General features: G+C 37.6%; 2 protein-coding genes and 1 non-coding gene across 7 annotated transcripts in view; 1 reads left to right on the forward strand and 2 right to left on the reverse strand.

Moving 5' to 3' along the window:
- LOC127650022 (engulfment and cell motility protein 1) overlaps positions 1-16564 on the forward strand; it is a 129502-nt gene extending 112938 nt beyond the window's left edge. For all 5 annotated transcript variants that reach the window (XM_052135136.1, XM_052135135.1, XM_052135137.1 and 2 more), the window contains 6 exons: positions 3173-3336; positions 5035-5147; positions 9927-10034; positions 11000-11082; positions 12838-12915; positions 15236-16564. In XM_052135136.1, the coding sequence (XP_051991096.1) occupies positions 3173-3336; positions 5035-5147; positions 9927-10034; positions 11000-11082; positions 12838-12915; positions 15236-15436 (747 nt within the window). In that variant the 3' untranslated portion in view covers positions 15437-16564. The remainder of the gene's footprint in view (positions 1-3172; positions 3337-5034; positions 5148-9926; positions 10035-10999; positions 11083-12837; positions 12916-15235) is intronic.
- Positions 16565-17589: 1025 nt separating this feature from the next.
- On the reverse strand, positions 17590-17663 carry trnai-aau (transfer RNA isoleucine (anticodon AAU)). The gene has a single exon. It is a non-coding gene; the product is annotated as a tRNA-Ile (tRNA).
- A 672-nt stretch (positions 17664-18335) lies between these two features.
- Positions 18336-25348, reverse strand: part of pex1 (peroxisomal biogenesis factor 1) — a 28134-nt gene continuing 21121 nt past the window's right edge. The window contains exons 17-24 of the mRNA XM_052135133.1: positions 24091-24155; positions 23860-24002; positions 23448-23551; positions 23181-23357; positions 22702-22932; positions 22359-22553; positions 21775-21905; positions 18336-21652 (exon numbers count right to left, since the gene is read on the reverse strand). Coding sequence (XP_051991093.1) covers positions 21568-21652; positions 21775-21905; positions 22359-22553; positions 22702-22932; positions 23181-23357; positions 23448-23551; positions 23860-24002; positions 24091-24155 — 1131 coding nt within the window. The 3' untranslated portion in view covers positions 18336-21567. The remainder of the gene's footprint in view (positions 21653-21774; positions 21906-22358; positions 22554-22701; positions 22933-23180; positions 23358-23447; positions 23552-23859; positions 24003-24090; positions 24156-25348) is intronic.

The following is a 25348-nucleotide window of genomic DNA, read 5'->3' on the forward strand; positions in this document are numbered from 1 at the left end:
TTGGTAGGACCAACACTGAACATCTTTTGAGAACAGCTAACACACAAACCACATTCAAACAAAAGCTGCTCTTCCATCAACAGGCTGAATGATTGCTGTTCCTGAATTGTGTACCGATCCGTGCTTGCTGGTACAGTTACAGTTTAATTTTCCATTGTGGTGCTGCATGGAAACTGGCGTAATGTCAACCGCCACTACACTATAGGCGTTTCACCAGAATGGTTCTCTGTCCTGATTATTGATAGCTAGCTGTGCTGAGAAATCTGGGCTGGAACAGTTTGTAATCATATCATTCCAAACTTTGTGGAAGTGGAAATGCTACTGGAACCATTACTCACCGTGCTCCGAACTGGTCTGTTAGTTTTCCCGAAAGTGGAAAAGCAGCTACAGCTTCAAGACGCATCTACTCTAGACATCACATTGTCTTTACACAAAAACACAATAAACCCTATATACAGTGCCTGCACTACTAATACCCTGTAGTCATAGGGCCTATCTAAAATAGCATTTTGATGTGGTCCTGAGGGTGTCCGTTTTTCATTTTATGATTCAGATGGGTGCTCACAAATGCTACAAAAAGTTGTTGTCCTATGATGACCTGATGGATTGCATCCTCATTGTTGCCTGCACATTCGATCTCTGCTTCAAACATCTTTAGTTCATCCCTGAGAGCATGAGAGGGCCCACCTGTAACCATCTGAGCAAGCTGCAAGTGGAGAGGGAACCGCCGGCAGCAACAGGTAGTCCAGGCTAAGAGATATAATGTTAAATGTTAACTTTTAGCTATGTTACAGCTAGATGTATACCTAACTGTGCTGCACACTTCTAATAAAATGGTGCTTACGAGGAGATATCTTAACGGTTGATATTTATTCCATCTGAACTATTTACATATAAAGCAACACGCACATCTCCTGACATAATTTCCCCATCAGGTGTGAAACTACTATTTTCATGGTAACCTATATGACCCCAGGCTGGCAATCTAATGCCTGATAACATCTAGCTATGTTGATAAAAAAAACATATAACTACCTAAAAAACATTACATTTCAGCAGATGTCAATCTGTCTGTTGTTTACTGTATGATTGTACAGTTAGGGAATGGAATTTCTGTAGAGGGTGGGGGGTGGAATGACATCACAACTATTCAACTCAACTAATGGTCTTGACTAGTCGACTATTAAAAATCAGTAGTCTTGCAACCCCTTTTTCACAGCAGAATATTACACAAAAGTCCACAGTACATTTCATCACCAATACTTAAACTCTAAGAAGGATTACTAAGGTTGAGGGTGCCATTTGGGTCAGGGACTATGAAGTATTTAGGGATTCATTTACATGGACACCAGAAAGTTGTTCATTGTGAGAAATCAGTTTAAGGCTCAAAATCAGTGTATGGGTTTACATGAGCTGTGTTCTATTTACTCCTGTATACATGCGGATTGATCTGTAAGCAGCTTTCTCTACAGCAATGTAATTTTCTGTGACACCTGGGTAAATAAAAAACATAGCGTAGAGGAAGACTTTGCTTTGATTTTTTCCAGATTTTCCGGAATTGTTGATGTGTTCATTTCCCTCACTTTCTAAAGCAATCTGCAGTGGAATTGTGCTGTAGTAGTGGGAGTTCTCTCTTATATAAAACTCTGGGATTCCCCCAGTGTTCTTGAGAGTATATATGCCAACTTTAGGGACAGTCAGTATTTTCATTGGTGTATATAAATGGGTATAGTTTATAATGTATGAGCTTTTCCCACAGTTATCCCAGAAATGTTGAATTCTTCCAGCTGTGTTAACATGTTGTTGGGCTCCATCCTATTACTTTTTGTTATCCGGCCTGTACAGGCACTCCTCAAAAACTGGTTAGAACACCGCTTATGTATTTACATGACCACATAAGCTGCATTCGCTGGGAGTAGCCCAGGTGTGTTAAACTACTTTCTCTTAATCCCTTAAATGGTGAAAGGAAACCAGCATTCTCGTTTACGTGATGTTTCAGAATGCCGCGTTCTGCAAAATCCCTGGAATAAACTGTTTCTCTTAAGTGCATGTTAACATGGTCATTTAATCTAGATGTATGTGACATATTGGTTCGGCTAGGTATTGACTTAGCTATTTAATTTTGTCCAAGGATGTATTGTATCCATAGACATTTAAAGCTTCCTCTCGGTGATTAAGGCATAAAGATTTAAAAGCTTGTGTATTCTCTGATGCCTGTCCAGGTATTTGCCAGTCATGAGATTTGTGCATTGTATTGTAAGTTGCTTCAGTAAGAAAGTGCTTGCTAATAAAATACTTGTATTGAATTTCTCTACCTGTGTGTGTGTGTGCGTGTGTGTGAGCGTGTATTTATCACTTTGTGGGTACCAAATGTACCCACTTTGTGGGTATCACTTTATCACTTTTGCGGGTTTTACTATAAGGATAGTAAAACCTGAAATTTCTGACCTTGTGGGGACATTTTGTCGGTCCCCATGAGGAAAACAGCTTATAAATCATACTAAATTATGTTTTTTGAAAAGGTAAAAATGCAGAAAGTTTTCTGTGAGGGTTAGGTTTAGGGGTAGGGTTAGGTTTAGGGGATAGAATATAAAGTTTGTACAGTATAAAAACCATTATGTCTATGGAAAGTCCCCATAAAACATGGAAACACAACGTGTGTGTGTGTGTGTGTGTGTGTGTGTGTGTGTGTGTGTGTGTGTGTGTGTGTGTGTGTGTGTGTGTGTGATTGATTGATTGATTGATTGATTGATTGATTCTTGTGTGTTAGGGTTAGGTTGGCCAAGACTCTTGATTATATGGAATGGGATTTTTTGTTTTTTATATATCAGAGCATATTAAAAAAAATATATGTGAAGAAGGAATAGACAATAATTGTTTGTTTATTCATTTTTCTAATCTTTTCTTCAACTTTTTGTCTTGGCCTTTCAAATCCTCAGCTTTCATTTAAAGGCAAAATTGTTTATTTTGTATCAATTATAGTTACCTTGTGCTGTCAAAAGTATGACAGTCTGATTGTACATCTTGTTTGAACAGTAAGCAAACTGATGTTTTGTCCTTTTTATGATTTAAAAGCTATAGCTACGAAAAGAGTGAGTCGGATTAATGAGAATGAGTATTTTGTCTACCTGAATGATAAAAAATAATTGTGTGTTTTGTGTGTGTGCTATAGGTGATGCAGGTGGTGAAGGAACAGATCACTCGTGCTCTCACCATCAAGCCTAACTCTCTAGACCAGTTTAAGAGTCGTCTGCAAAATCTGAGCTACACTGAAATCCTCAAATTGCGCCAGTCCGAGAGGATGAACCAGGAGGACTTCCAATCCCGGCCCATCCTGTGAGTCACACGCACACTGGAAACTGTTTAGTTATCTGACACACCCAATTTCAACAATCAGTCTCACACAGTTTTGGACCATGCCTGCTGCATCTGTGTTCTTCTTATGATTTAAAAGAAGTATTTAACTCCACTCACATTGTAATGTCAATTATCAACATTAATTTAAAACTCTTGGAGATTCAGAGGAGTCTCCATTAAATAAATTGCCAGTTGCATTATAGCGACACCATTCATCTGGAGTGTGAATATTCTGGAATATCAACATGTAACATTAGAATTATTTGGTGATGTTCATGTTGACCTTTCTGAGGTTATCAAACAATGACAAATGAACTGAAGATGTTATAATATGACTCACAATGTCTTTTTTAACTCCAAAATCAATATAAACAAATTATTTTTGCATATTGAAAATTAAGCATATTTTTAGGGCAATTGTGACTGTTTTCTCATTGTGACATTATTGTCAGTTATTTTCAGTTCCAGTTAAGTACATTTTACCTCCCCCAATTCTCATTACTGCAATCTGACAAAAAAAAAAAAAGAAAAGAAAAAAAGATCATTATGATATTCTTATTATCACAATGTGAAGATAAATGTATTATTTAAATTGTAAAGAATGTATACAACATATTAGTACTCTCTCGGTGCTGCTTTTCATTTTCACTGATTTTAATCAACAACAACAACAAAACAATTATTGTACAACAGCATATTTAAAATGTTTAACACAGTAAATATATAACTTATGTTAATGAGAATCATAATTGAAAACAAGGGGAATAGTAAAAGTAAAATGTCTTGGCCTGGTACAGTAATGACATTTGTTGGGTAAAATTTGGTTCTCTGAATACAGATAATTCAAATTTGGTTCTCTGTGAACCAGATAATTCATCTACAAAATAACACCTTCCAAAACGGTCAGAAATCTAAGGGTTGCCATCGACAACCAACTCAATTTCACCAATTACATCTCAAAAACAGCCAGGTCATGAAGATTTGCACTCTACGACATCAGGAAAATTAGACCTTTTCTCTCTGAACATGCCATACAACTCAGTCACTTGTCATAACTAGACTGGACTACTGAAATGCTCTTTTAGCCGGCCTTCCTGCATGCGCAGTTAGGCTTCTGCAAATGATCCAGAATGCAGCAGAAGTCGATTTGTATAAAAGTGTCTGCCAAATGAATAAATGTAAAGGAGTATTGAAACTGAAAATAATGAATAAACCAAAATCGAAACCCATTTAGCCATTTTATTACCATAGTGTCCACAAAATTTGTTTCACAATTAAAATTACTCAAATATTAATCAAATATTTAAATATCTACACTAAGTTAGAATGATCAGAGCCACACAGATAAAAGGAAGATAACAGAATGCCAGTACAGCAATGACCTCATTCCATAATGCTTCATATGCCCTGTGTGCTTCAGAGTCATGAATAATTTACTTGAGTTAGTATTTAATGTATACATTATGCAATTGTTTTTTAGAAGATACACATGTTAGAGTGTACTCTAACAAGTATGCCCTGTTTGCCTCATGTTCAGTTGTGTTTTTGATGCACTGTACATGACAGTGTATGAATCTTTCTTTGTGTGAACTGTCGGTAAAGTGCATACAGGGTGATCAGTCTTTTAGTCTGTTTGTCATAATGTTTCATGTGTGATATGCTCTAATGTTTCTCCAGGGAGCTTAGGGAGAAAATCCAGCCAGAGATCATGGAGCTGATTAAACAGCAACGCCTCAATCGTCTGTGTGAGGGCACCTGCTTCCGGAAGATCAGCAGCCGAAGGAGACAGGGTATGAAATACACATTCTATTAAAAGATTCCCCTAAGTTTTTTGGCTCCAAAGACTCTAAGACTTTTCTGCTTTTAAAAGAGGCACACGTTGTGCTGAATTGTCTCCGATGCACCAGATCTGTGTTATGTATCACTCTGGAAGTCTACGTGAAACAATTCTGGGTTTGTAATTTTGATGTCAGCATTCTGTTCACTGGAACCTAGCGTAGCTTCATAGCCTCTTAACCCATAATGTATTAAACTCTCCTGCTTTGATTAATGACCTTTATAGAGCACAACAGTGCCCGCCCACCTATTCAGCCATATATTCCTCATTCATTTCCTCCATAGACTTTTCATAAAATCCTTCATAAGAGTTGTAAGCCATGAATCAAACCATCCAGCTCTGAGGTAAATCACAACATAACAAACTGTGTTTTAAGGCAAAAAGGTACTTGAAAACCTGACTAAAAGACAAAGGTACAAAAGTATGTACTACCGTCTTTCATGAGGGCACAGACTACAATCCCATGAAGCATTGCAAATTATGTAATTGAATAAAAACGATGGGGAAACATAAAACTATTGATTTTAGGTTGTTGAGTACAAGTATAAAAACTATATATTTTAGGTTTATTGCAAAATATTCAGTTTGTTCGAATAGATAAGTAGTTTAAAGTTGAAGAGATACAGACTCGATTACATCATTGACACAGGAGTGTGCGGTCGCGCTAAGGTATTTTTCACTGGTTTCGTTATTCATGGTTGTCTGACTGGTGAAGTTTTCTCTGCTGGACCATGGGTAATGTAGTTGTTTACCATAGATTCTGCTATCAAACACAATTTTTAAACGATGAGGTTGAAATAATGCAGACTGATGGCTTCAACGGAAGCATATACCATCCATGAACAACCTCGTCGCTCACGGTAGGTCTGCCTCTAAAGGTTTAGAAGTTATCATGAAAATCAATTCGCCTATGGGATAAATTAATGGAATTTTTACTTACGGAATCAGACTGTTGCTCTCTGTTAAGGTCATTCTCATTCTTGAACATAACATCAGAATTGCAGAGATCTTTATGGGTTTTTCAATCCTATCACAAACTAAAATATCCACATATTCAAAATGTTGTCTTAAGAGGCTGCTTTTATCCAAATATATTACATAAACACACTCTGCAATTGATCTGTCCTCAGAATATTTTTATGACTGCTATTATTAAACTGACAGAATGATTTAGCAAGTTTGAAAAATAGCCTTGTCCATTGCTGAGAGAGCAAAAAAATGGGGCCAATTTCAAACAAGCACTGAGTGGTGGGAGTGATAAAGCTTACAGCGCAGATTTGGGAGTTGAAGGATCGTTGAAAGTAATATCTCTTTTTATGGCAGTTGGCTGAAGAGGAGGGCTGTCTGTTGAGCTCAGAGGGAGGCCTTATCAGTTAGCTGGATAATTTAACACTCTTCACACTTCGACAGGATTAGATCATTCGGAGACTAGACACCTTGTCTGTCTCTTGCTATGCATCCATCTGCCTGTCTCTCTCTCTAAAGGTTCCCACCTTCCCTCATATCTCATTCTTGCTCTTTCTCTAATTTTTTTATTTTAACCGGTTGGCAATTTTCACACTATTTCATTGCCTTCTCATGTTCTGTTATGAGCCTCATTTGTGTGAATGAAAAATGTTCTCACCTTGTTTGCTCACAATCAACAATTTCATAATCTGAGAATACCTAAATTTGCAATTAAGATGCATTAACAGCAATTTGAGTGACAAAGCGACCAGTAGTCCTGCGATTCGGGGTGACATGAGTGGCTGAGATTGTTGGTGATGTAACAAAGTTCAGTTAAATTAAAATGCTAAGTGACAATTCTGTGACTACTAACAGCAATGAAGTGGATCACATGATCTGCTGCCTTATACAGTTGGATACAGCAGTTTAGTAGGACCGCCTACGAGCAACCAACAGTGACTTGGTGACCTCCAGCGATTTAATTGAGTTCCCCCTTCAGGTTACTAACTGCTCAGAATAAATAGTGTGTGTGTGTAGATATGTACATACACTATATACTACACCCAAGATCTCTCACTCACATTCCATATATTACTTTTATAGTTTCTTCTATTGATGTTCATATCAGCCATCAAGTCTGAATTGCATTGAATGTATTTCCTGTTTCAATAGCTTGCACCATCACATTCAGATACTGTATGTTCTACTCTCTAATACCTCCTTTAGAATAAGTTTCCCCTTAGGAGGCAACAAATACATGAAACCACCTCAATTCACAACCCGTATCTTTCATCTCAAGATAATGTCAGGCGATTTTCAGCTGGCTTTTAAGGCTTGCTCTTAGATGGTAGACTGAAACACACCTGTGGCTTTCCACTGTAACAAGTGCAACATCCAGAGCTGCATTGACATTTATATTCCCTATTGTTCCCCCATAGCAGAGCTCTATTCTTATCGCTTAAAGTGAGCATTCCAATCCTGAATTTTAACCACAAGCACTGCAGAGTTTGGCCTGAGGATTAAGAATAATGTTAAACTTGTTTTTGTTTTTTACCTTTAATTATGAAACAGTTTTGTTTGTTTGTTTGTTTGTTTATGTTCTATTTTAGATATTTAGATGTATGAGTGTGTCTAGTCTCAGAAACAGATCACCCACAATTAATTCACTGCCCATCTGATGCATATTGGCTTGCACTCAAGCACTGGCAGAAGATGGTGCAATGGTGCAGCAGTTTCTTTTTTCGACAGCCTTGAGAAGTTCATTCTGTTGCCAGGTGACTAGTAAAAAAACTGTGCAATCTGACTCCTGAAAATTTTATAGCAATTAGCCAGTCAGATTGCACCATTTTTTTACTGGTCCACTTGGCAACAAAATTAACCTTTCAAAGCTGTTGAAAAAAGAAACCGTTTCACCATTGTTTTTATGCACTATTATTGAGGTATCGTTCATTTCAGATTTATATGCCTCTGAACGGTTCGTAACAACAAAACAAATGTGATTAGTCACTTTACTTATCGGTCAGACAGTCTTTTTGTCTAAGTGGACAGCTCTTGGCCAGAAGAAGCTGCAAAGTGTACCAGACTTTATTGTGATAGTAAAGGGTCAAGATGGTCATTGCAACATTCAAGGGTCAAGATAGTCATTGCAACAATCAAGAGTCAAGATAGTCATTACGATTAGTCAGGGCTCAAGAAAGTCATTGTGATTAGTCAAGGGTCAATATAGTCATCACAAATAACTGCAATAGTCAAAAGTCATAGATAGACATTGTGATTAATCAAGGGCAAACATAGTCATTGCGATTAATCAAGGGACAACAAATTCATTGTGACAGCCAAGGGTCAAAGACAGTCGGTGATATTAATCAAAGGACAACGGAGTCAATGCGAGAGTCAAGGCTCAAAGATAGTCATTGCTATTAATCAAGGGCATATATAGTCATTGCAATAGTCAAGGGTCAAAGATAGTCATTACAAGTCAAGGGCCAACATAGTCATTGCGATTTAATCAAGAGCCAATATTGTCATTGCGATAGCCAAGGACCAAAGCTATGAATTGTGTCAGCCTAGGGCCAAAGATAGTCATTGTGATGGCCAAGGGTCAAAGATAGTCATTGCAATAGTCAAGGGTCAAGTTACTCATTGCGATAGTCAATGGCCAACGTAGTCATTGCGACAGTCAATTGCCAAGATAGTAATTGCAATATTCGGGGGTCAAGATAGTCATTGCGATATTAAGGGCCAAGACACTCAATGCAACAGTCAAGGGCTAGGATATTCTTTGCGATTAGTCAAAGTTCAAGATAATTATTGTGATAGTTAAGATGAAAGGTACCACAAAACTACCACAACTGCACACCAATCATTAATCAAACTGCTGTTAAATCAAAATCACTTCTCTCCTTACCCACCTTGCTTCTCTGTCTCTTGATTCCACCCTAATGTTTATAATCTGTTAGCATAGAGACAGCTTTTCCTTTCGAAAAGCCTTTTCCATCATGTACGTTGCACTGCATGCAATTTAAACTATTCTGCACATATCTGTTCTGACATCTCAGGATGGGCTCACAAATGGCTGTTGGCTGCAATATGCCCTAGTTGTTCATTGTTTATTCGTAGTGGTGGATAAACATCCTATTGAGCTATTTTGTTGGTAAGATGATGGTATAGAATGTGAGCAATGATTGAGCTATTTATAGCACACTCCTCATCCCTCAGGTTGTGCGTATAAGTGGCTGTGAGGCAAGTCAATACGCCACCACCAGGACTTTGAGCGCATTGGGAATTGAGCATTCCAAATTGGGGGAAAAAGGGAGAGAAAAAGAAAAGGCCACTGGGCATTGTTAAGTGATGCTCCTGCATAAACGACACAAATCTTATGGACCATTTACAGCGATATTGATTAAATTGCAGGAGGTTTCAATATGAATGCTGTATCCAATTGTCTGCACCGCCATTGGAAGTTGCTACATCACTTTGCTTCTCATTTGCAAAAAGTTGTGCTCTGTTAAACTCTGTTGCGTCGTCAGTCATGTTGTTGAAAATCAACAACACTCATTGAAAATGAATGACTTCACATCGTTTTGTAGCTGTAGATTGCTCCGTGTAACTGCCATTTTACACCAAAAGTGGTGTTTCCATGGTCTAAGCATGATGGTGGACCTTGTGCATTGGGGTCTTATGAGATACAGTGCTACTTTTTATAAGATACGGTTGTATTTAGTGTAGTAATGTTAACTTGCATGGATTATATTGTAGAAGACTGACCCACTGTTCTTCTATACAGATAAATTTTGGTACTGTCGATTGTCACCTAATCATAAAGTCCTGCACTATGGGGACCTGGAGGAGAGCCCTCAGGGAGAAGTACCCCATGATTCCCTTCAGGACAAACGTGAGTACAGCCTACATTCTGATTATGACTCTGTGCCTTCACAAATATGGTAATACAATGGCCACACCTAGTTTTCATGCACACACTGCAAAGTTTTGGGAATGACAACTACATTTAAATGTAAACTCGATATAAATGAATCCCCTAAATTATCGTTCCGTGTTTGTACAGAAAACAGCAATCACTCCCAAACCTGTAATGGTTGACGGCAGTAACCATAAAGTTTTGAAGTGTTGTGGATGTAAACAAGACTCATGTATCCCAACAGTTTAACCAATTTGGTGAAAAAGAATATTAGCAACCAGAAACGTAAACATCCAGTAATTGTTAGTTAGCGCAGTCAACAGAGTCGCCATGCTGTGCTCATGCTTTTTAAGAGGTTGCTTTTAAACAGTGTGCACTTTCTCTCTTGACTTTGAAGTATGAGGTTCCTTTAGACTGCAGAGATGATTAGACCAACTAAGGAGCAGAGAGACAGACTGGTGTAAAACTTTGCAAATGAGTTAAGACATATACCTCTGTTTCTGCAATTTCTCTACACCTCAGACGAGCTTCTAAAGCGGTTTCTAAAGAGAGTGCCGTCACTGTATAACTAGTTGTTCAGTTCAGTAATTCTGTTGGATAGTGCAGTTCTTATTCCTTGAAATGACGGAGTTCTGTGTGTATAGAATGGTAATAAAGGAATAGTTTACCCAAAATGAATATTCTGTCATTATTTATATTTACTTTACTCAAAGTGTTTAGTATATCTTCAGAAGTCTCGGCTTGAGTTGTACTGATGTTTATTCTGTCCTTTGCTTCAGTCACCTTTCACTTATATTTTATGGCAAACGCTATATAATTTCATATGATTCTGAGTAAGAATTCTCATTTTTGGGCGAACTATTCCATGAAGCATGTAGTGACAATTGTATTAAGCTCCTGTGTGTACTTGACCATTAATTATTCTCTGTTCCCTGTGGCAGTTCCAGTTGCTGATATCAAAGCTGTTGTCACTGGTAAAGACTGTCCGCACATGAAGGAAAAGGGAGCTCTGAAGCAGAACAAGGTGAGTCCTTTTGTGTGTGCTCAGTGAAGGAGAGTAAAAATGCTCTTGAATATCAAAAGATCACATATTCTTTTGATGCATTGGTGTGTGGCTTGGTGACAAAGGATGCATTAGTTATGCCTTGTAGCTTCATAACTAATGATACATCAACTCACTTCAGTTTCAAAGTCCCGCTTTCTTCTTCCCACAGAATAAAGCAGGCAATGTCAAATTTATGCGACAGTTGGTCAGGGCTTTGTGGTGGCCACTTCAATACCTTGACTTTGTTGTTCTTAAGCCATTTTGACACAACTTTGGAGGTATGCTTGGGGTCATTGTGCATTTGGAAGACCCATTTGCGACCAAGCTTTAACTTCCTTGCTGATATCTTGAGAATTTGCATCAATATATCCACATAGTTTTTCTTCCTCATGATGCCATCTATTTAGTGAAGTGCACCAGTCCCTCCTGCAGCAAAGCACCCATTTTTGTTTCATCAGACCAGAGGAAAATTCTCCAAAAAGTAAGATCTTTGTCCCCATGTGCACTTGCAAACTGTAGTCTGGCTTTTTATGGTGGTTTTGGAGCATTGGCTTCTTCCTTGCTGAGCAGCCTTTCGGATTATGTCAATATAGGACTTGTTTTACTGTGGATATAGATACTTGTCTACCTGTTTCCTCCAGCATCTTCACAAGGTCCTTTGCTGTTGTTTGATTTTCACTTTTTGCACAAAACTATGTTCATCTCTAGGAGATAGAATGTGTTTCCTTCCTGAGCAGTATGATGGCTGGGTGGTCCCATGGTGTTTATACTTGCACACTATTGTTGTACAGATGAGCGTGGTACCTTCAGGCATTTGGAAATTACTCCCAAGGATGAACCAAAGTTGTTGAGGTCCACATATTTTTTTCTGAGGTCTTGGCTGATTTCTTTAGATTTTCCCATAATGTCAAGCAAAGTGGCACTGAGTTTGAAGGTAGGATTTAAAATACATCCACGGGTACACCACCAATTGACTCCAATTAACCTATCAGAAGCTAATTGTCTAAAGGCTTGACATAATTTTCTGGAATTTTCAAAGCTGCATATATGCACAGTTAACTTAGTGTATGTAAACTTCTGACGCACTGGAATTGTGATTTAGTCAATTAAAAGTGTCTGTAAACAATTGTTGGAAATATTACTCATGTCATGCACGAAGTAGATGTGTTTGTAAACTTCTGACTGCAACTGTTCCTGTTATTGGACAATTTTTACTCATAGGGGGTGTGAGACGTTTTGGTGAGATCTAGGAAACATATTCAAAAATACCATAGAAAGGATTTTGTTTTTTGTTTTATCAATTGAACAAGAAGTCATTGTCGTTTTGGAGCTGGTGACTTCTTGCTTGCATTTCCACAATTTATAGAAGTATTAATCAGAATTGCTAGACACATTTTCGGGATGTACTGGACACCTCCCATGACTGCTACCCCAAAAACATCTCCATGTATTTTCTGTTTAGAGTTTGTGAGAGTAAAACATCTTGTTACAGTAAAGCATCGATGCACTTCCTGTGTTGATCATCTTACCACTGTCTCTTGGTGCCCAGCAGGAGATGCACATATACAGTACACACACACACACACACACGTACACACACACTCACCAGATTGGACCATCTGCTGTTGTAATATGTTCAGAGAAGACCTGCAACAGTCACGCAGTAGGAGGCAAACAAACACAGCAGCCCCATTTGCATTTGACAGACGGTGTCAATTTTCTCTCCTACTTTAGGAGATTCTGGAGCTGGCCTTCTCTGTCCTCTACGAGTCTGACGAGTATCTAAACTTCATTGCCCCTGACAAGCATGAGGTGAGCAGCAGCCAGCAGCAAGCTAAAAAGAGGAACTGTTTAATCTTAATAAAGTGCAACAACATCTGTTCCAGAAGTGAAAACTCATAATTTATTTGAAATTATAAACCTTTAAAGATTTACTGTGAGCTCAGAGGTCGTTAATCAATGGTATATACTTCAGTTGAAGACATCAGTCCACATTATTTCAACTTCTTTTTTAAAAACCAAAAAAAAACATTCTGGTGGTGAACAACTACACAATACAAGAATCATGAAGAGAAAGATCCACCAATCAAATAATCACCGACTGCCCTCTTCCAGGATGCGCTATGATTGACGTAATCAAATCATTCTCCCTACACTCTCAAACTCTTTTATATTTTGCAAAATTTTAAATAAATTATAGTTAAATGATTATATACTTAAAAATCAATAGTTTTATATATTTCCATTTTTTTATTGGATTAAGTCATTCACAATGCTTTGTGGGATTGTAGTTATTTCCCTCGTGAAACATTTTTAGTACAATGTCTTGTACCTTATATATTTTTGCTTTCTAATATTGTGATTCACATCACAGTTCCATTGCTTGTACTCTTATTCTTATGAAGGATCATATCTTGCATGATATGCAGATTATTTAATTGAAGTAATCACATATAATCAATATTTGTAAATAAATATAAATAATCATATTTAAATAATTATAAATATAATATATACTATAAATATATTTCACATAATTAAAATACATTATTGTAGGGGACAAGTACAGCATTAATTAGGCATTACAGAAAGTGGCTTTAGAAGTCAATATCTATTATTTATTTCCATATTACTGAATATAAGCCTATAATAAGGTAAACTTATTATGTGGGCTTTTCTATGGATGTGTCTACTGTATGTACACATGCATCAGACCAATGCTTTTGGAGCATCTCACATTGGTTGTCACCTCATAAAAACTTTATTTTTAGGACACTGTCAAGATTAACGTAATTCGAAACTTAGAAAAACAGATGCAGTGCAGAGGTTTATTCATGGGAATGCAGAATATTTCTACTCTTTAGGGCTGTCATTTGATTAAAACAATGGGTCTGTTCCAAAACCTAGTGAGCATCCTCCGGAAGCAGCATTTGAAGGCATTATAGGCGCACTCCTGACACAAAGGCCATTCCAAAAGGTAGATATTTTAATTATACTGCCTCTTAAGGTTACCAGGGTACCTGGTAGGCGATCTCAGAATGATGCCGGATGAAGCGAGAGAAATTTAGATTATAAATATAATTATAATCCATTCGATACTGAACAGTATCGATAAAAAACATGTTTAATATAATACAAAACCGACTATTTTACCCAAAGTGTGTGTGTTTGTGTGTGTGTGTGTGTGTTTGTGTGTGTGCTGTGCATACTTGGGCTCATTAGAGGATAGCATGTTTCTCTTGCATCACCTGTATTGAAATCAGTTGAGTGTCCCGTGTGCTGCGTGTGAGGAGCACTATTTGAATGATGCGCGGCACTGCCGCCTATGTAGACCGTTCCAAATCGGTCTCTTATGAGGCTTCATTTCAGTAAGGATGCTGCCATAGAAGACAGCAGCTTATGTAGTCAGGAGACAGCAAGGCGGCTCACTAAGTTTTGGAACAGACCCAATAACTGATGTTTTTGGCTTTAACTTGACTGATCTTAAATTTATAATTTGCCTCTAAATATATTTTTTTCTTTCCAAATGTAGCTACACTCAGTTCCTATAAATCAAACACATGTAACTGCAGCAGTCTGGCTGTCTAATTAACACATTTCATTAATTAATGATATTTCATATCTGTTGAGTTTTAACGATAGATTCCACCACACGATTGCAAATGACTGAATTAAAGCTTTTAAAACTGCTTTTCCACTACATTTTTAATACAATGTAAACAGGTATGTTCAGAATGTTTCTTCTCCTGTCTCTGAAAATATCCCTAATTTAAAATCTTCTTCCGAACACAAATTTCGGGAACTAGACAACTACATCACATTGTGAACGTACATAACTGGAAACTAGTGAGCTGCTATATTCAAAGCGGAAGTATGTAATGAGGCTCAATGCTAGTAGTCCATTGCTCTGATAGTAACAGCCTATTCCTTATTACATTCCGGGCACATGATTACTTGCATGCATTTTCTGCATGCTGTTTTTTTTATACAATTAACACGTGAAATTGACAGCCCTAGAGATAATATTTTCTGAACCAAGATGGCTGAAAAAGTGGATGGGCACTGTTGCTCTCTAGTGTGATTCAGACTTGATTGCTGTGGTTTAATGCTGTGTTGTCTGGCTGTTTTTCAGTACTGCGTGTGGACAGATGGGCTAAATGCACTGCTGGGGAAGGAGATGACCAGTGAGTTCACTCGCTCAGACATGGACACCCTCCTCAACATGGAGATGAAGCTCCGCCTCCTCGACCTGGAGAACATTCAGATTCCTGAAGTTCCACCCCCCATCCCCAAAGAGCCCAGCAATTATGACTTTGTTTATGACTGCAACTAATCCCCTTTCACTGGACTGACTGATATTTCTTAAAACACATACTGGAAAAAAGACAAACTTTTTTTTTTTAAAAAAGGACAACTTTCCTGCTTAAACTTGGCTCTCTTGTGCACCTCATCTCAATGGATTTGCTAAACTTAATGGATTTAACTTGCAAGGCCTCTGAACCATCTGGTCTGGTTGAAGAACCATGACACACAAACTGGTCCTCAGGTCCTAAACCACTCTCATTTTGTCACAGTCATCTCCAAACGTCTCTTTAAATTGTTATATTCCTCAAACAGACCACCTGCTCTGGCATAAAGATTGCTTCATGTCAAAAAATGTCTCATTGTATAATTTCAGGCTGTTTGGAGCGGGATGCTCTTTGTTGAGTCTGCAGAAAGTCCAACCTTGCACATGGTGAGCTACCTTCTGAGTTTAGTTCCAGTTCTACTTACACCTGCCTGTACTTTTCAAGTTAACTCCAAGACCTTTATTGGCTGGTTCAGGTTTGATTAAAGATGAATCTAAGCTCTTCAGGAAACTAGATCTTCAGGAGCAGGCTTGGTTACCGCTGTTATTGGCAATTGGGGCATGTAGCGCTCATTGTAATATGTTTCTCACTCCAACAAGCGGCAGCTAACATCAAAGCGGGGTTGGTAGTGCAAGCAAAGTCAAAGTTAGTTCCAAGTATCTCATTCAAGCCTTGTATACTGTAGACTGTTAAATAGGTAGCTTCATGCAAGAGGTTACCTCTTTTGTCTTAAACCATACCTGCTTTGTGCATACATTGTTGTCATTGTCTGACTATAACGCAGGCGTGTAGATAAAGCTTCACTCAGCATTAACAGATTCATGGCAGACTGCTGTAACATTCCAAAGCAATATTGAGCTTCTGTTTTGTAAGCTGGTATAACTTTTGTGATATTCATGACTGCTGCCAAGCAGTCAGTATTATACATTTTTGTGTAATAAGGAATTTTTATTTTTCAGGGCCGTCAAATTCATTTGAGCATTCATGTTTAATTTAATTTAAGATTGTGGTTATTATAATTGTTATGATTTACTTTCCTCCCTTCAGATGTTTGTTATAGGTTTAGGAGAGCGACATCCTGCTGTTTACATTAAAGATTGATTCCAATTCAGGTTTTGGTTGTATCTCTGTCACAACAGTGACTGTTATTTTTTACATTTCATTATGTTGGTGTCATACATTTACTAACGATGAGTCATTTAGATACTTGTGAATTTTCCTCAAAAGCTTATGGTGTAAAATGCCAGTTTATGGCCCTCTAGTGGGTAGTTTGGAGATAACATGTCCATTAACACTTTTTTTTATTTATCATCATGATTTTGTTTTTTAAATCTCCTTTTAGCTTTTTTTTTTTTGCGATTTATAAATTAGTCCTGCAGCGTGCCAAATATTTTTTTTTTAAACTAATATTTAATGTAGTGTAATATGAAGTTATAAAATGCATGTATTTATATATATATATATATATATACCTTTTTTAATAATCTACCTTTTTTTTTTTTCGTCTGGTCTCTTCATGGGTAAAGTTAAAATACACTAGAATTTAAAACAAATAATCTATATGAATTTGTGTGCCACTGTCAATGAGCAGCGATATACAGAAGAAGACAGACCTGTTAATGCAGGTCTTTCACTATTGTCACATATAGTATATTAAACACCAAATAATTTAAGGAAGGGGTTTTACTATCCACTTACACATAGTCACTTACCATTGCAGCATTCTGCCTCAAATATCTATTAATGTGCTGAGATGGGCCTCTTTGCATGCTCTTCACGCCTCTGTATGGAATAACAGAGGTAGTGTGGCAGTTAGGTTGTTGAAAAGAAAATCCATACCCAACACTGAAAAAAGGGAAAGGATAAGGGGAGGTTGAGGTGTTGAGCTGTTTTGGAAACATCTTTATTGTGGGGGTTGTGCCAACTGGCCTACTAGGCAGTCAATCCACTAGCCCTACATATTTGAGAATTATTTCAAATGATTACCTTAATAAAGTGACTACTAGAATGCTGTAGTGATTGATTTGGGTGGAAATTACTAGATTATTAATCAGTATGATTAACTGAAAGTTACAGCATTTATTTGAAACCGAAAAGTATCAATTCAAACAAAATTCAAAAACGATGAAAAACTTTGTGGCCAGTACGGGGATCGAACCCGCGACCTTGGCGTTATTAGCACCACGCTCTAACCAACTGAACTAACCGGCCTATACGTAGATGGCTACAAAACTCTATAAAGCACCTAGAACACATCTTTAACGAAACAGCAGTTCAAACCATTAAAGAGACTGTAAGTCAATTCCTAACAGCATTTCATTCCCTCATAAATTAATTATGGCGCAAATCTGAAGACGGTATTAAACGAAATGATGAACCGAATGTTCATCATTGGAACTACTGTGGATCGAAAGGCTATTTGTTCACCGCCAATTTTAAATCCGGGTGATTGCAATAGCGTACTGTTGAACTGACCGTTAAAATATTGATTTTAAATCACTTAGGAAGCGTCAACAGCAATTTGACATAATTTGCTGAAAGAACAGTTCGCTCGTTAGAACTGATAGGCCTAAGTATAGTTAATGAACAACTCTTATGGGTTCATCTCCATCTTCGCCTAGAGCTGCATCCCGCGTATTTTGCAATAAGAATAGCCTATATTCGTTCCCCCCAATATGTTCTGTAGATGAGCACATCGTTTTCAATTATGCAAATCATAATGTATTTACTAGCAAAAAATGGTCCCCAGGTCTATTTAGAATTATTAATAGTATGAAAATAAGATGCAGCAGGGCCTATGGTTTATAACCCTTTAAAACATGTTCCGTTTTGTGAATCATAATCACAATGTCGTCAACCGTATTCTTTAGTCAGTATTTCATTTCATTTATTTCAGGCAATGGCACAGAAGTACAAGGCAACAAATATTGTTAAGTCATACAGGATAAAACAAACATGCAGTATTAAACTATGACGATCGAAATCTGCCTGAAAGGGAGTGGGAAGAAGACAACTTATTTAATCCCACCCCAGTTCCCCATGCATTTAATAATTAGTACATTGAGCTTCATTTTACTTTGCTCACGTATCGTTTACAAATGTTGTATCATGGTGGCGTTACCACAAGTAACAAGTATTTATTATAACAACCGTACCAACAATTAAGAAGAAGAAACAATACCAACAATGGTAATGGACAATATACCGACGATATTAATGGACAATATACCAACGATGGTTAGGAAATATTGAGCACACGTTAACACTATAAGACAGAGTACAACAGCAATGTAAATTAAAGATCCTCATCTCTGTATCTTAACCAGACCCGATGTTTATATATCAGTTTAAATTGATGAATAGTTTTACATTGCTTTTGTTGCAAGTCCAGTTTGTTCCAGAGTTTCACTCCGCATACAGACACACAATAATGTTTACGAGTGGTTTGGGCTCTTTGTAATGAAAAATATCCAAAACCTCTCAAGTTATGAGCTCGCACTGGAATTTGAAAAAAACGTTGTAAGTTAGGCGGTAATAAGTTGTTAAATGCTTTATATAGGACCATTGATGTATTGTATTTTACAAGATCATCAAATTTTAACAACTTTGACTGTGTAAATAGATTATGAGTATGCTCTAGAAAACCAACCTTATGAATGATCCTCACAGCTCTTTTCTGTAATATGATCAGAGGATTTATTGTGTTCCGGTAATTATTTCCCCACACTTCAACACAAAACATAAGGTATGGTAGTACCAGGGTGCAGTATAAAGTACGGAGTGCATTCTCATCAAGGTATAGTTTTGCTTTGTTTATAATTGAGAGGCTTTTGGAGATTTTTGATTTTATGTGTCTGACATGGGGTTTCCATGACAATTTACTGTCAATTTTACTCCCAAAAATGTATTCTCACTCACAGTTTCAATTTGGGTACCATCAATACTTATTCTCTGTTTAGACATTTTGTTGCGATTACCGAACATCATTATCTTAGTTTTATTTATATTCAAGGATAATTTATTTGTATCCATCCACTTTTTTATTATATTTAGTTCCCTGTTTACCATATTTACAAGCTCATTATAATCAGCACTACTGTAGAATATATTCGTGTCATCTGCAAATAGTATAAGTTTCAGTATTTTGGATATATTAAAAATATCATTTATATACACATTAAACAGTTTTGGCCCTAATACTGACCCCTGGGGGACACCACAAACAATGCCAAGAGTATCTGATAAATACTGACCAATTTTTACAAACTGTAACCTCCCTGTTAAATAACTTTTTAACCAATCTCCAGCCAGCCCCCTAACTCCATATCTTTCCATCTTATTTAATAGGATTGAGTGATTAATAGTATCGAAGGCTTTTTTTAGATCAATAAAGATACCAACTGCATACTTTTTGCAGTTTTTGTAGTATTACATACAGAGCTGAGATATACTTCTGAAAATCTTTGTGTTCTGCAGAAGAAAGTCATACACATCTGGGATGGCATGAGGGTCAACATGAGATCATTTTCATTTTTGGGTGAACTATCCCTTTGACAATTAACAAAAGATCTGTTAATGTAATAATGCTATTTAATACTTTTTATGAAAGTTATCTTAAAGTGTAACAAGAAATTACTTGGCTCTGAGTCAGACTGGGGTGGTCCCTGACCCTGTGTCACCAAATGTTAAAAACCCCCATGCTTTTAACATGCATATAAGTACAGATTTATACACTGATACTGCCCTGAGTGTAGAAAGAGAGCCTGGTTCTACACAGGCTGAACTGATGTGTCCTGCTGACTGAGTGCAATTTTGTTTCTCTCATCTAGATGGAGCATTCTCACAGTGATGGTACCAAGTCTATTGTAGACTGTTTGAATTTTTTTGGCTGAGATATGGTCAAATAGACTTCCAGCTCTGCTGTGTTCCTCAGAACAAGGGCCAGAACAAACACTTGCTATATTTAACAGCAAAAATTGCTGCATCAGGTTGTATACAATAGGCTCATTGTGGGCTGTAGTACAGCTTGCGGTAACTCTGATTTCAGCACAAAGATGTGTGAGAGGGGAATCCAGCTCACAAGAGAGCAGAACTGTGAATGTGCTATGAAAGTTAATGATAATCAAAGATGCAGAGAGAGCTGTAGCTTCAGGCCAGGGCATGTCCAAGCAGGTCTGAAGACTATGAAAATGTATGGTTTGAAAAATCAATCTAAAGAGAACTCAGATCCTGGAGATTTGCAGATGTCAGTTACCCACAGAATAAATCAGAAGCCTTCAAGGTTGATTAAACAAATAGAAGACTATTCTTCAAAAGAGAAGGAAAAATATGTCTTTGAATACAGATTTAGCAGCATTCGTGATACTTTTATGCATATCAAAATGATGGTAAGATTTGAAGAAACCTATTTGAAAAAAATAAAAACACCAATAACACTGTACAGTACATTATGTGCTCTTTCATGGCATTTACTTTGAACATATGTGATGTCCTCATAGACCAATTAACGGAAGTGTTCCCACCCTCATTTCTTTTAGTTTTTATTTTGGTGAAATTTGAGTAAATGGTGTTCATGTAATTCAATAACATTTATTTTGCTGTCATTTAACTGTATATTGGCATTATAGCATTAGCCAACCTGAACCTGCACTTCTTGATCTACCCCAGCCAAAACCACATCTGAAAACCCAAGATTTGTCTGTAATGTAGAAATTTTACATAAACATCAGAATTCCTAGAAAATTTTCATTAATTAAATAGTTAATTAATTACACATTTCCCACATAAACATTTGTTCTTTTGTACATTTCCTAGAACAGCTTCGCAAATGAAAAAAACAAAAAATTAGAAAATTAGATATTTGTATCTTTAAATTACTTCAGTGTTACTGAATTAAAATAAAGTTGTTTCATCCCTCAGCTTACATGATTAAAACTGAAATATTTTATAGCACACAATGAGTTAATCATAATTCTGCATTTGCACTTAAGGCAAAAACGAAAGTAATGTGTGATACAAATTTATTTTTTTACACCAATCACACACAGACTATCCTCTAGCCAGCAACATTCACTGTCTAATGCCCTGAGCTGTATAAATGTATGTGAGGCTCTCATTAAGCCAAGGTCACCCGCTGACCTGCTTTCAATGTAGCAGTGCTCTGAAACCTTGCTTCCCTTGAGGCTCCGAAAGACTCATATCTGCATTACAGAGGGAAAAAAAGAACACGCTTTTGAATCAGCAATTAAAAGAGATCAGCGTGAATACACTGATGTTGTTTTAAATAAAGGTTGATATGTTTACTTATCAAGTATACACTCACAGTTCAGTGCATCTCCTCCAGTCTTCTCTACTGACAGATGCTCTAGTGTTAGCCAGAGCTGCAGTCAGGTGAGCTTGACATATGAGAGAACCAGACTTACTGGGACCTGTCTGCACCAGAGAAGAGTCATCCTACAAACACAGGAGACCATCAGATCTGACCAAACATGGACTATTGACTGCTACATACAGTACTCAAACACAGTCCTCAGAATCAAGACAGATGCAGTATATACAACAATAGAATGACAGACAGATAGACAGACATACAGATAGACAGATAGATAGACAGACAGACAGAGCGGCCGACAGGCATACAGACAGATAGAGAAATAAACAAAAAAACAAAAGAAAGAATTAACTAAAGAAAGACAACAAAAGAAAATGAAAGAATGAAAAACAAGAGAGAAAGAAAGAATGAAAGCAAGAAAGAACTAAAGACAACAAGAGAAAGAGAAACACAACAGAAGAGAATGAAAGAATGAAAAAGCAAGACAGAAAAAAAAACTAAAGAAAGAATGAAGGAAAGCAAGAAAGAAAGAAATAAAAATGGGTTTTTATAGATAGATCAGGAATGTAACTGACCATGTTTTTGCGGTAGCTATTCTTTATAGCATTGACCTCTGCTCGGAGGCGTTCTGACTGCTCATGGGTCAGTTCCTGAAAGCCCTCCTGCAGACAGGACATGAGGACAGGTGCATGACAAGAGCTTGAGTCCCTCACCGATGCCCCTGTCAGATCAGGAGCAGTAGAGTTGGGTCCAGACAGGCACTGAGAATTCTGAAAAGAGCAAGTGGAATGCAAAAGATGCATTTGCAACTCAAAGTGTTCAAATCAGTTATATTGAAATAACATCTGTATCGATAACATTGATTTGAACATAATTTTGTATCACCCATTATATCTCCATTTGTACAGTTAGTCTCACCAGTTCAGATAGTGAATGGTTGTCTAGTTCGGACTCAAAGGAGCTCCCGAAGTAAAGGCGCCAGATGTTGTGACGTGGGTCCTCAGGTGGGAACTCACTGGGGTCCAGCAGAACCAATGAGTTTTCCAGCCCTGCATCCCCCTCTCCAGCAGAATCATCTGACCCGCTGCTGTGGTTCAGGAAGATCAGGGAGGAGAGGCTGACATCACTGTCTGACCCTGAGCCCAGATCCTATTAAACAACAAATTCTGCTTCAGACACAAGCCTGTAAATTGTCAGTTGTTACTGCAATTCTGCATGCTCACATCATTGTACTGATTTTGTGATGTCTGTATGTGCAATTATATTTAAATATAGGGTAGTGATAGACCTATATATAGACCAGGCCAATTATTCTGACAATATTTGGCCATTTTGAGATTATTAGTGTTGCCAGCTTGGCCAGTTCTATGTGTGTTATATGTGTGTTTGTAACCTACATGCAGAAGGTTGGGCCCTAGGGTGCTATGTATTGCCTCGAGCTGGGCGTTATAGAGAAGGGCCTTCAGGTCGGCTCCAGTGAACATCTCTGTTGCTACAGCAATCTGCTCCAAGTCCACATCTGCAGCCAGTGGCACAGAGCAAGTCAGAGTCCTCAGGATCTCCAGACGTGCCTCCTGAATGACAAGCATGAATCAGTAAATTGACAAGGCAGTTCATTTAGGTGTAGAGAGGTTAAACTGATGTGTGTCAGACAGCATGCTAACCTGATCAGGAGGAGGGCAGTAGAGAGACTTGTCCAGTCGCCCAGGTCTCAAAAGAGCAGGGTCTATTAGGTCGGGACGGCTGGTGGCAGCCAACACATACACCCCTAGAAATAAGAAACAGTCACTGCAGAGCCTTAACAGACAATTGCAATTTTCTACATTTCCATGCAAATAACTGCATACACAATATTGCAATCTATCAAATATACACTCTAAATATTTCTCATACAATTAATAAGAAGTCTAGCAAGAACATTTAGCTTTGCTCTACACTTCTATGATCCTATGATAATATACTTTAAAAACGCATACAATAGATGGCCAAATAAAAAATGTATATTGGGTCAGTTAAGACAGCTTATATTTGGTCTTTGACCCATGTAAACACATTTGATCTTTTGCCCTGATGTACCTGTCAGTCCCTCTACTCCATCCAGCTGTGTGAGCAGCTGGTTAACCACACGGTCAGTGACTCCTGTGTTGTCGTGACCTCTTCGAGGGGCCAATGAGTCAAACTCATCAAAGAACAGAATGCAAGGCTTAGCTGCTTGAGCCCTGCAGCAACACAAAGACACATTCATTGATGACTCTAGTAGTGGTGGTAATGTTTCATATAGAAGGGGCTATTTGCATTGAGACAGACCTCTGAAACACATCTCTAACTGCCTGCTCACTGGCACCAATATACTTGCTGAGGAGCTCAGGACCCTGGAGAAACATGGAAATGATTTTACAATCATTGAGGAATGTTACTGGACTAAGACAGACCATAAAGGTATAGATCTTAAAGGGTTAGTTCACCCCAAAAATAAAAATTCTCTCATCATTTACTTACCCTCATGCCATCCTAGATGTGCATGACTTTCTTTCATATGCTGAACACAAATGAAGATTTTTAGAAGAATTTCTCAGTGGTTTTGGTCCATACAATGCAAGTGAATGGGTGCCAAAATTTTGAAGATCCAAAAACCACATAAATCAGCATAAAACTAATCCATTAGACTCCAGTGGTTAAATCAATATCTTCAGAAGTGATATGATAGGTGTGGGTGAGAAACAGATATATCTCCATTTTGGGTGCTTCTCAAATTAAAGGCTGCAGCCTAGTAATGCTGCATCCTTTCTAGTCTAGTCCTTTTGAGGCTGTAGGCTAGGCTCCTCATCCTCATCATTAAGCACTATGAATGAGACAGTCTAGTAAGTCTGCATGGCTATGTCATAAAGGTTTCCGCCTCTGCAGTCAAGGCATGAAGATTTTGGAAATAAATCATTTGTGAACCACTAATTTGTAGAAATGGAGTAAGCACATCTGTTAGTTTGTTTTTTCAGAAATGTATTTTTTATTTTTTTTTATCAGACTTCCATCCACGGTGCTTGATGACCTGGCAGCCAAGATATCCAGCCTAATTAGGCTGCAGCCTTCCGATTGAGAAACATTGTTTAACTTTCACATTCACATTCATCTTCTTGTGTTTTTCTTCATATCACTACTGAGGAGTCATATGGATCACTTTTAAGCTGCCTTAATGTGCTTTTTGGAGCATACCAATTTTGACACATTCAAAATTCATTTGCATTTTATAGACCTGTAGAGCTGAAATATTCATGTAAAATTATTTTACATGTTCTGCAGAAGAAAGAAAGTCATTCACATCTGGGATGGCATGAGGGTGAGCAAATGATGAGAGCATTTTCATTTTTGGGTGAACTATCCCTTTAAAGGAAAATTCCAGGTTAAATACAAGTTAAGGTCAATCGACAGCATTGGTGGCATAATATTGACTGCCACAAAAAAAATCTCTTTAAAAAGGAAACATTTTAGTTACAGTCAGGCACTTACAATGGAAGTGAATGGGCCAATCCATAAACGTTAAAATACTCACTGTATTGTCACAAATATA

The sequence above is a fragment of the Xyrauchen texanus genome, chromosome 10 (genome assembly GCF_025860055.1).
Source record: "Xyrauchen texanus isolate HMW12.3.18 chromosome 10, RBS_HiC_50CHRs, whole genome shotgun sequence".
In the NCBI taxonomy this organism is placed as follows: domain Eukaryota; kingdom Metazoa; phylum Chordata; class Actinopteri; order Cypriniformes; family Catostomidae; genus Xyrauchen; species Xyrauchen texanus.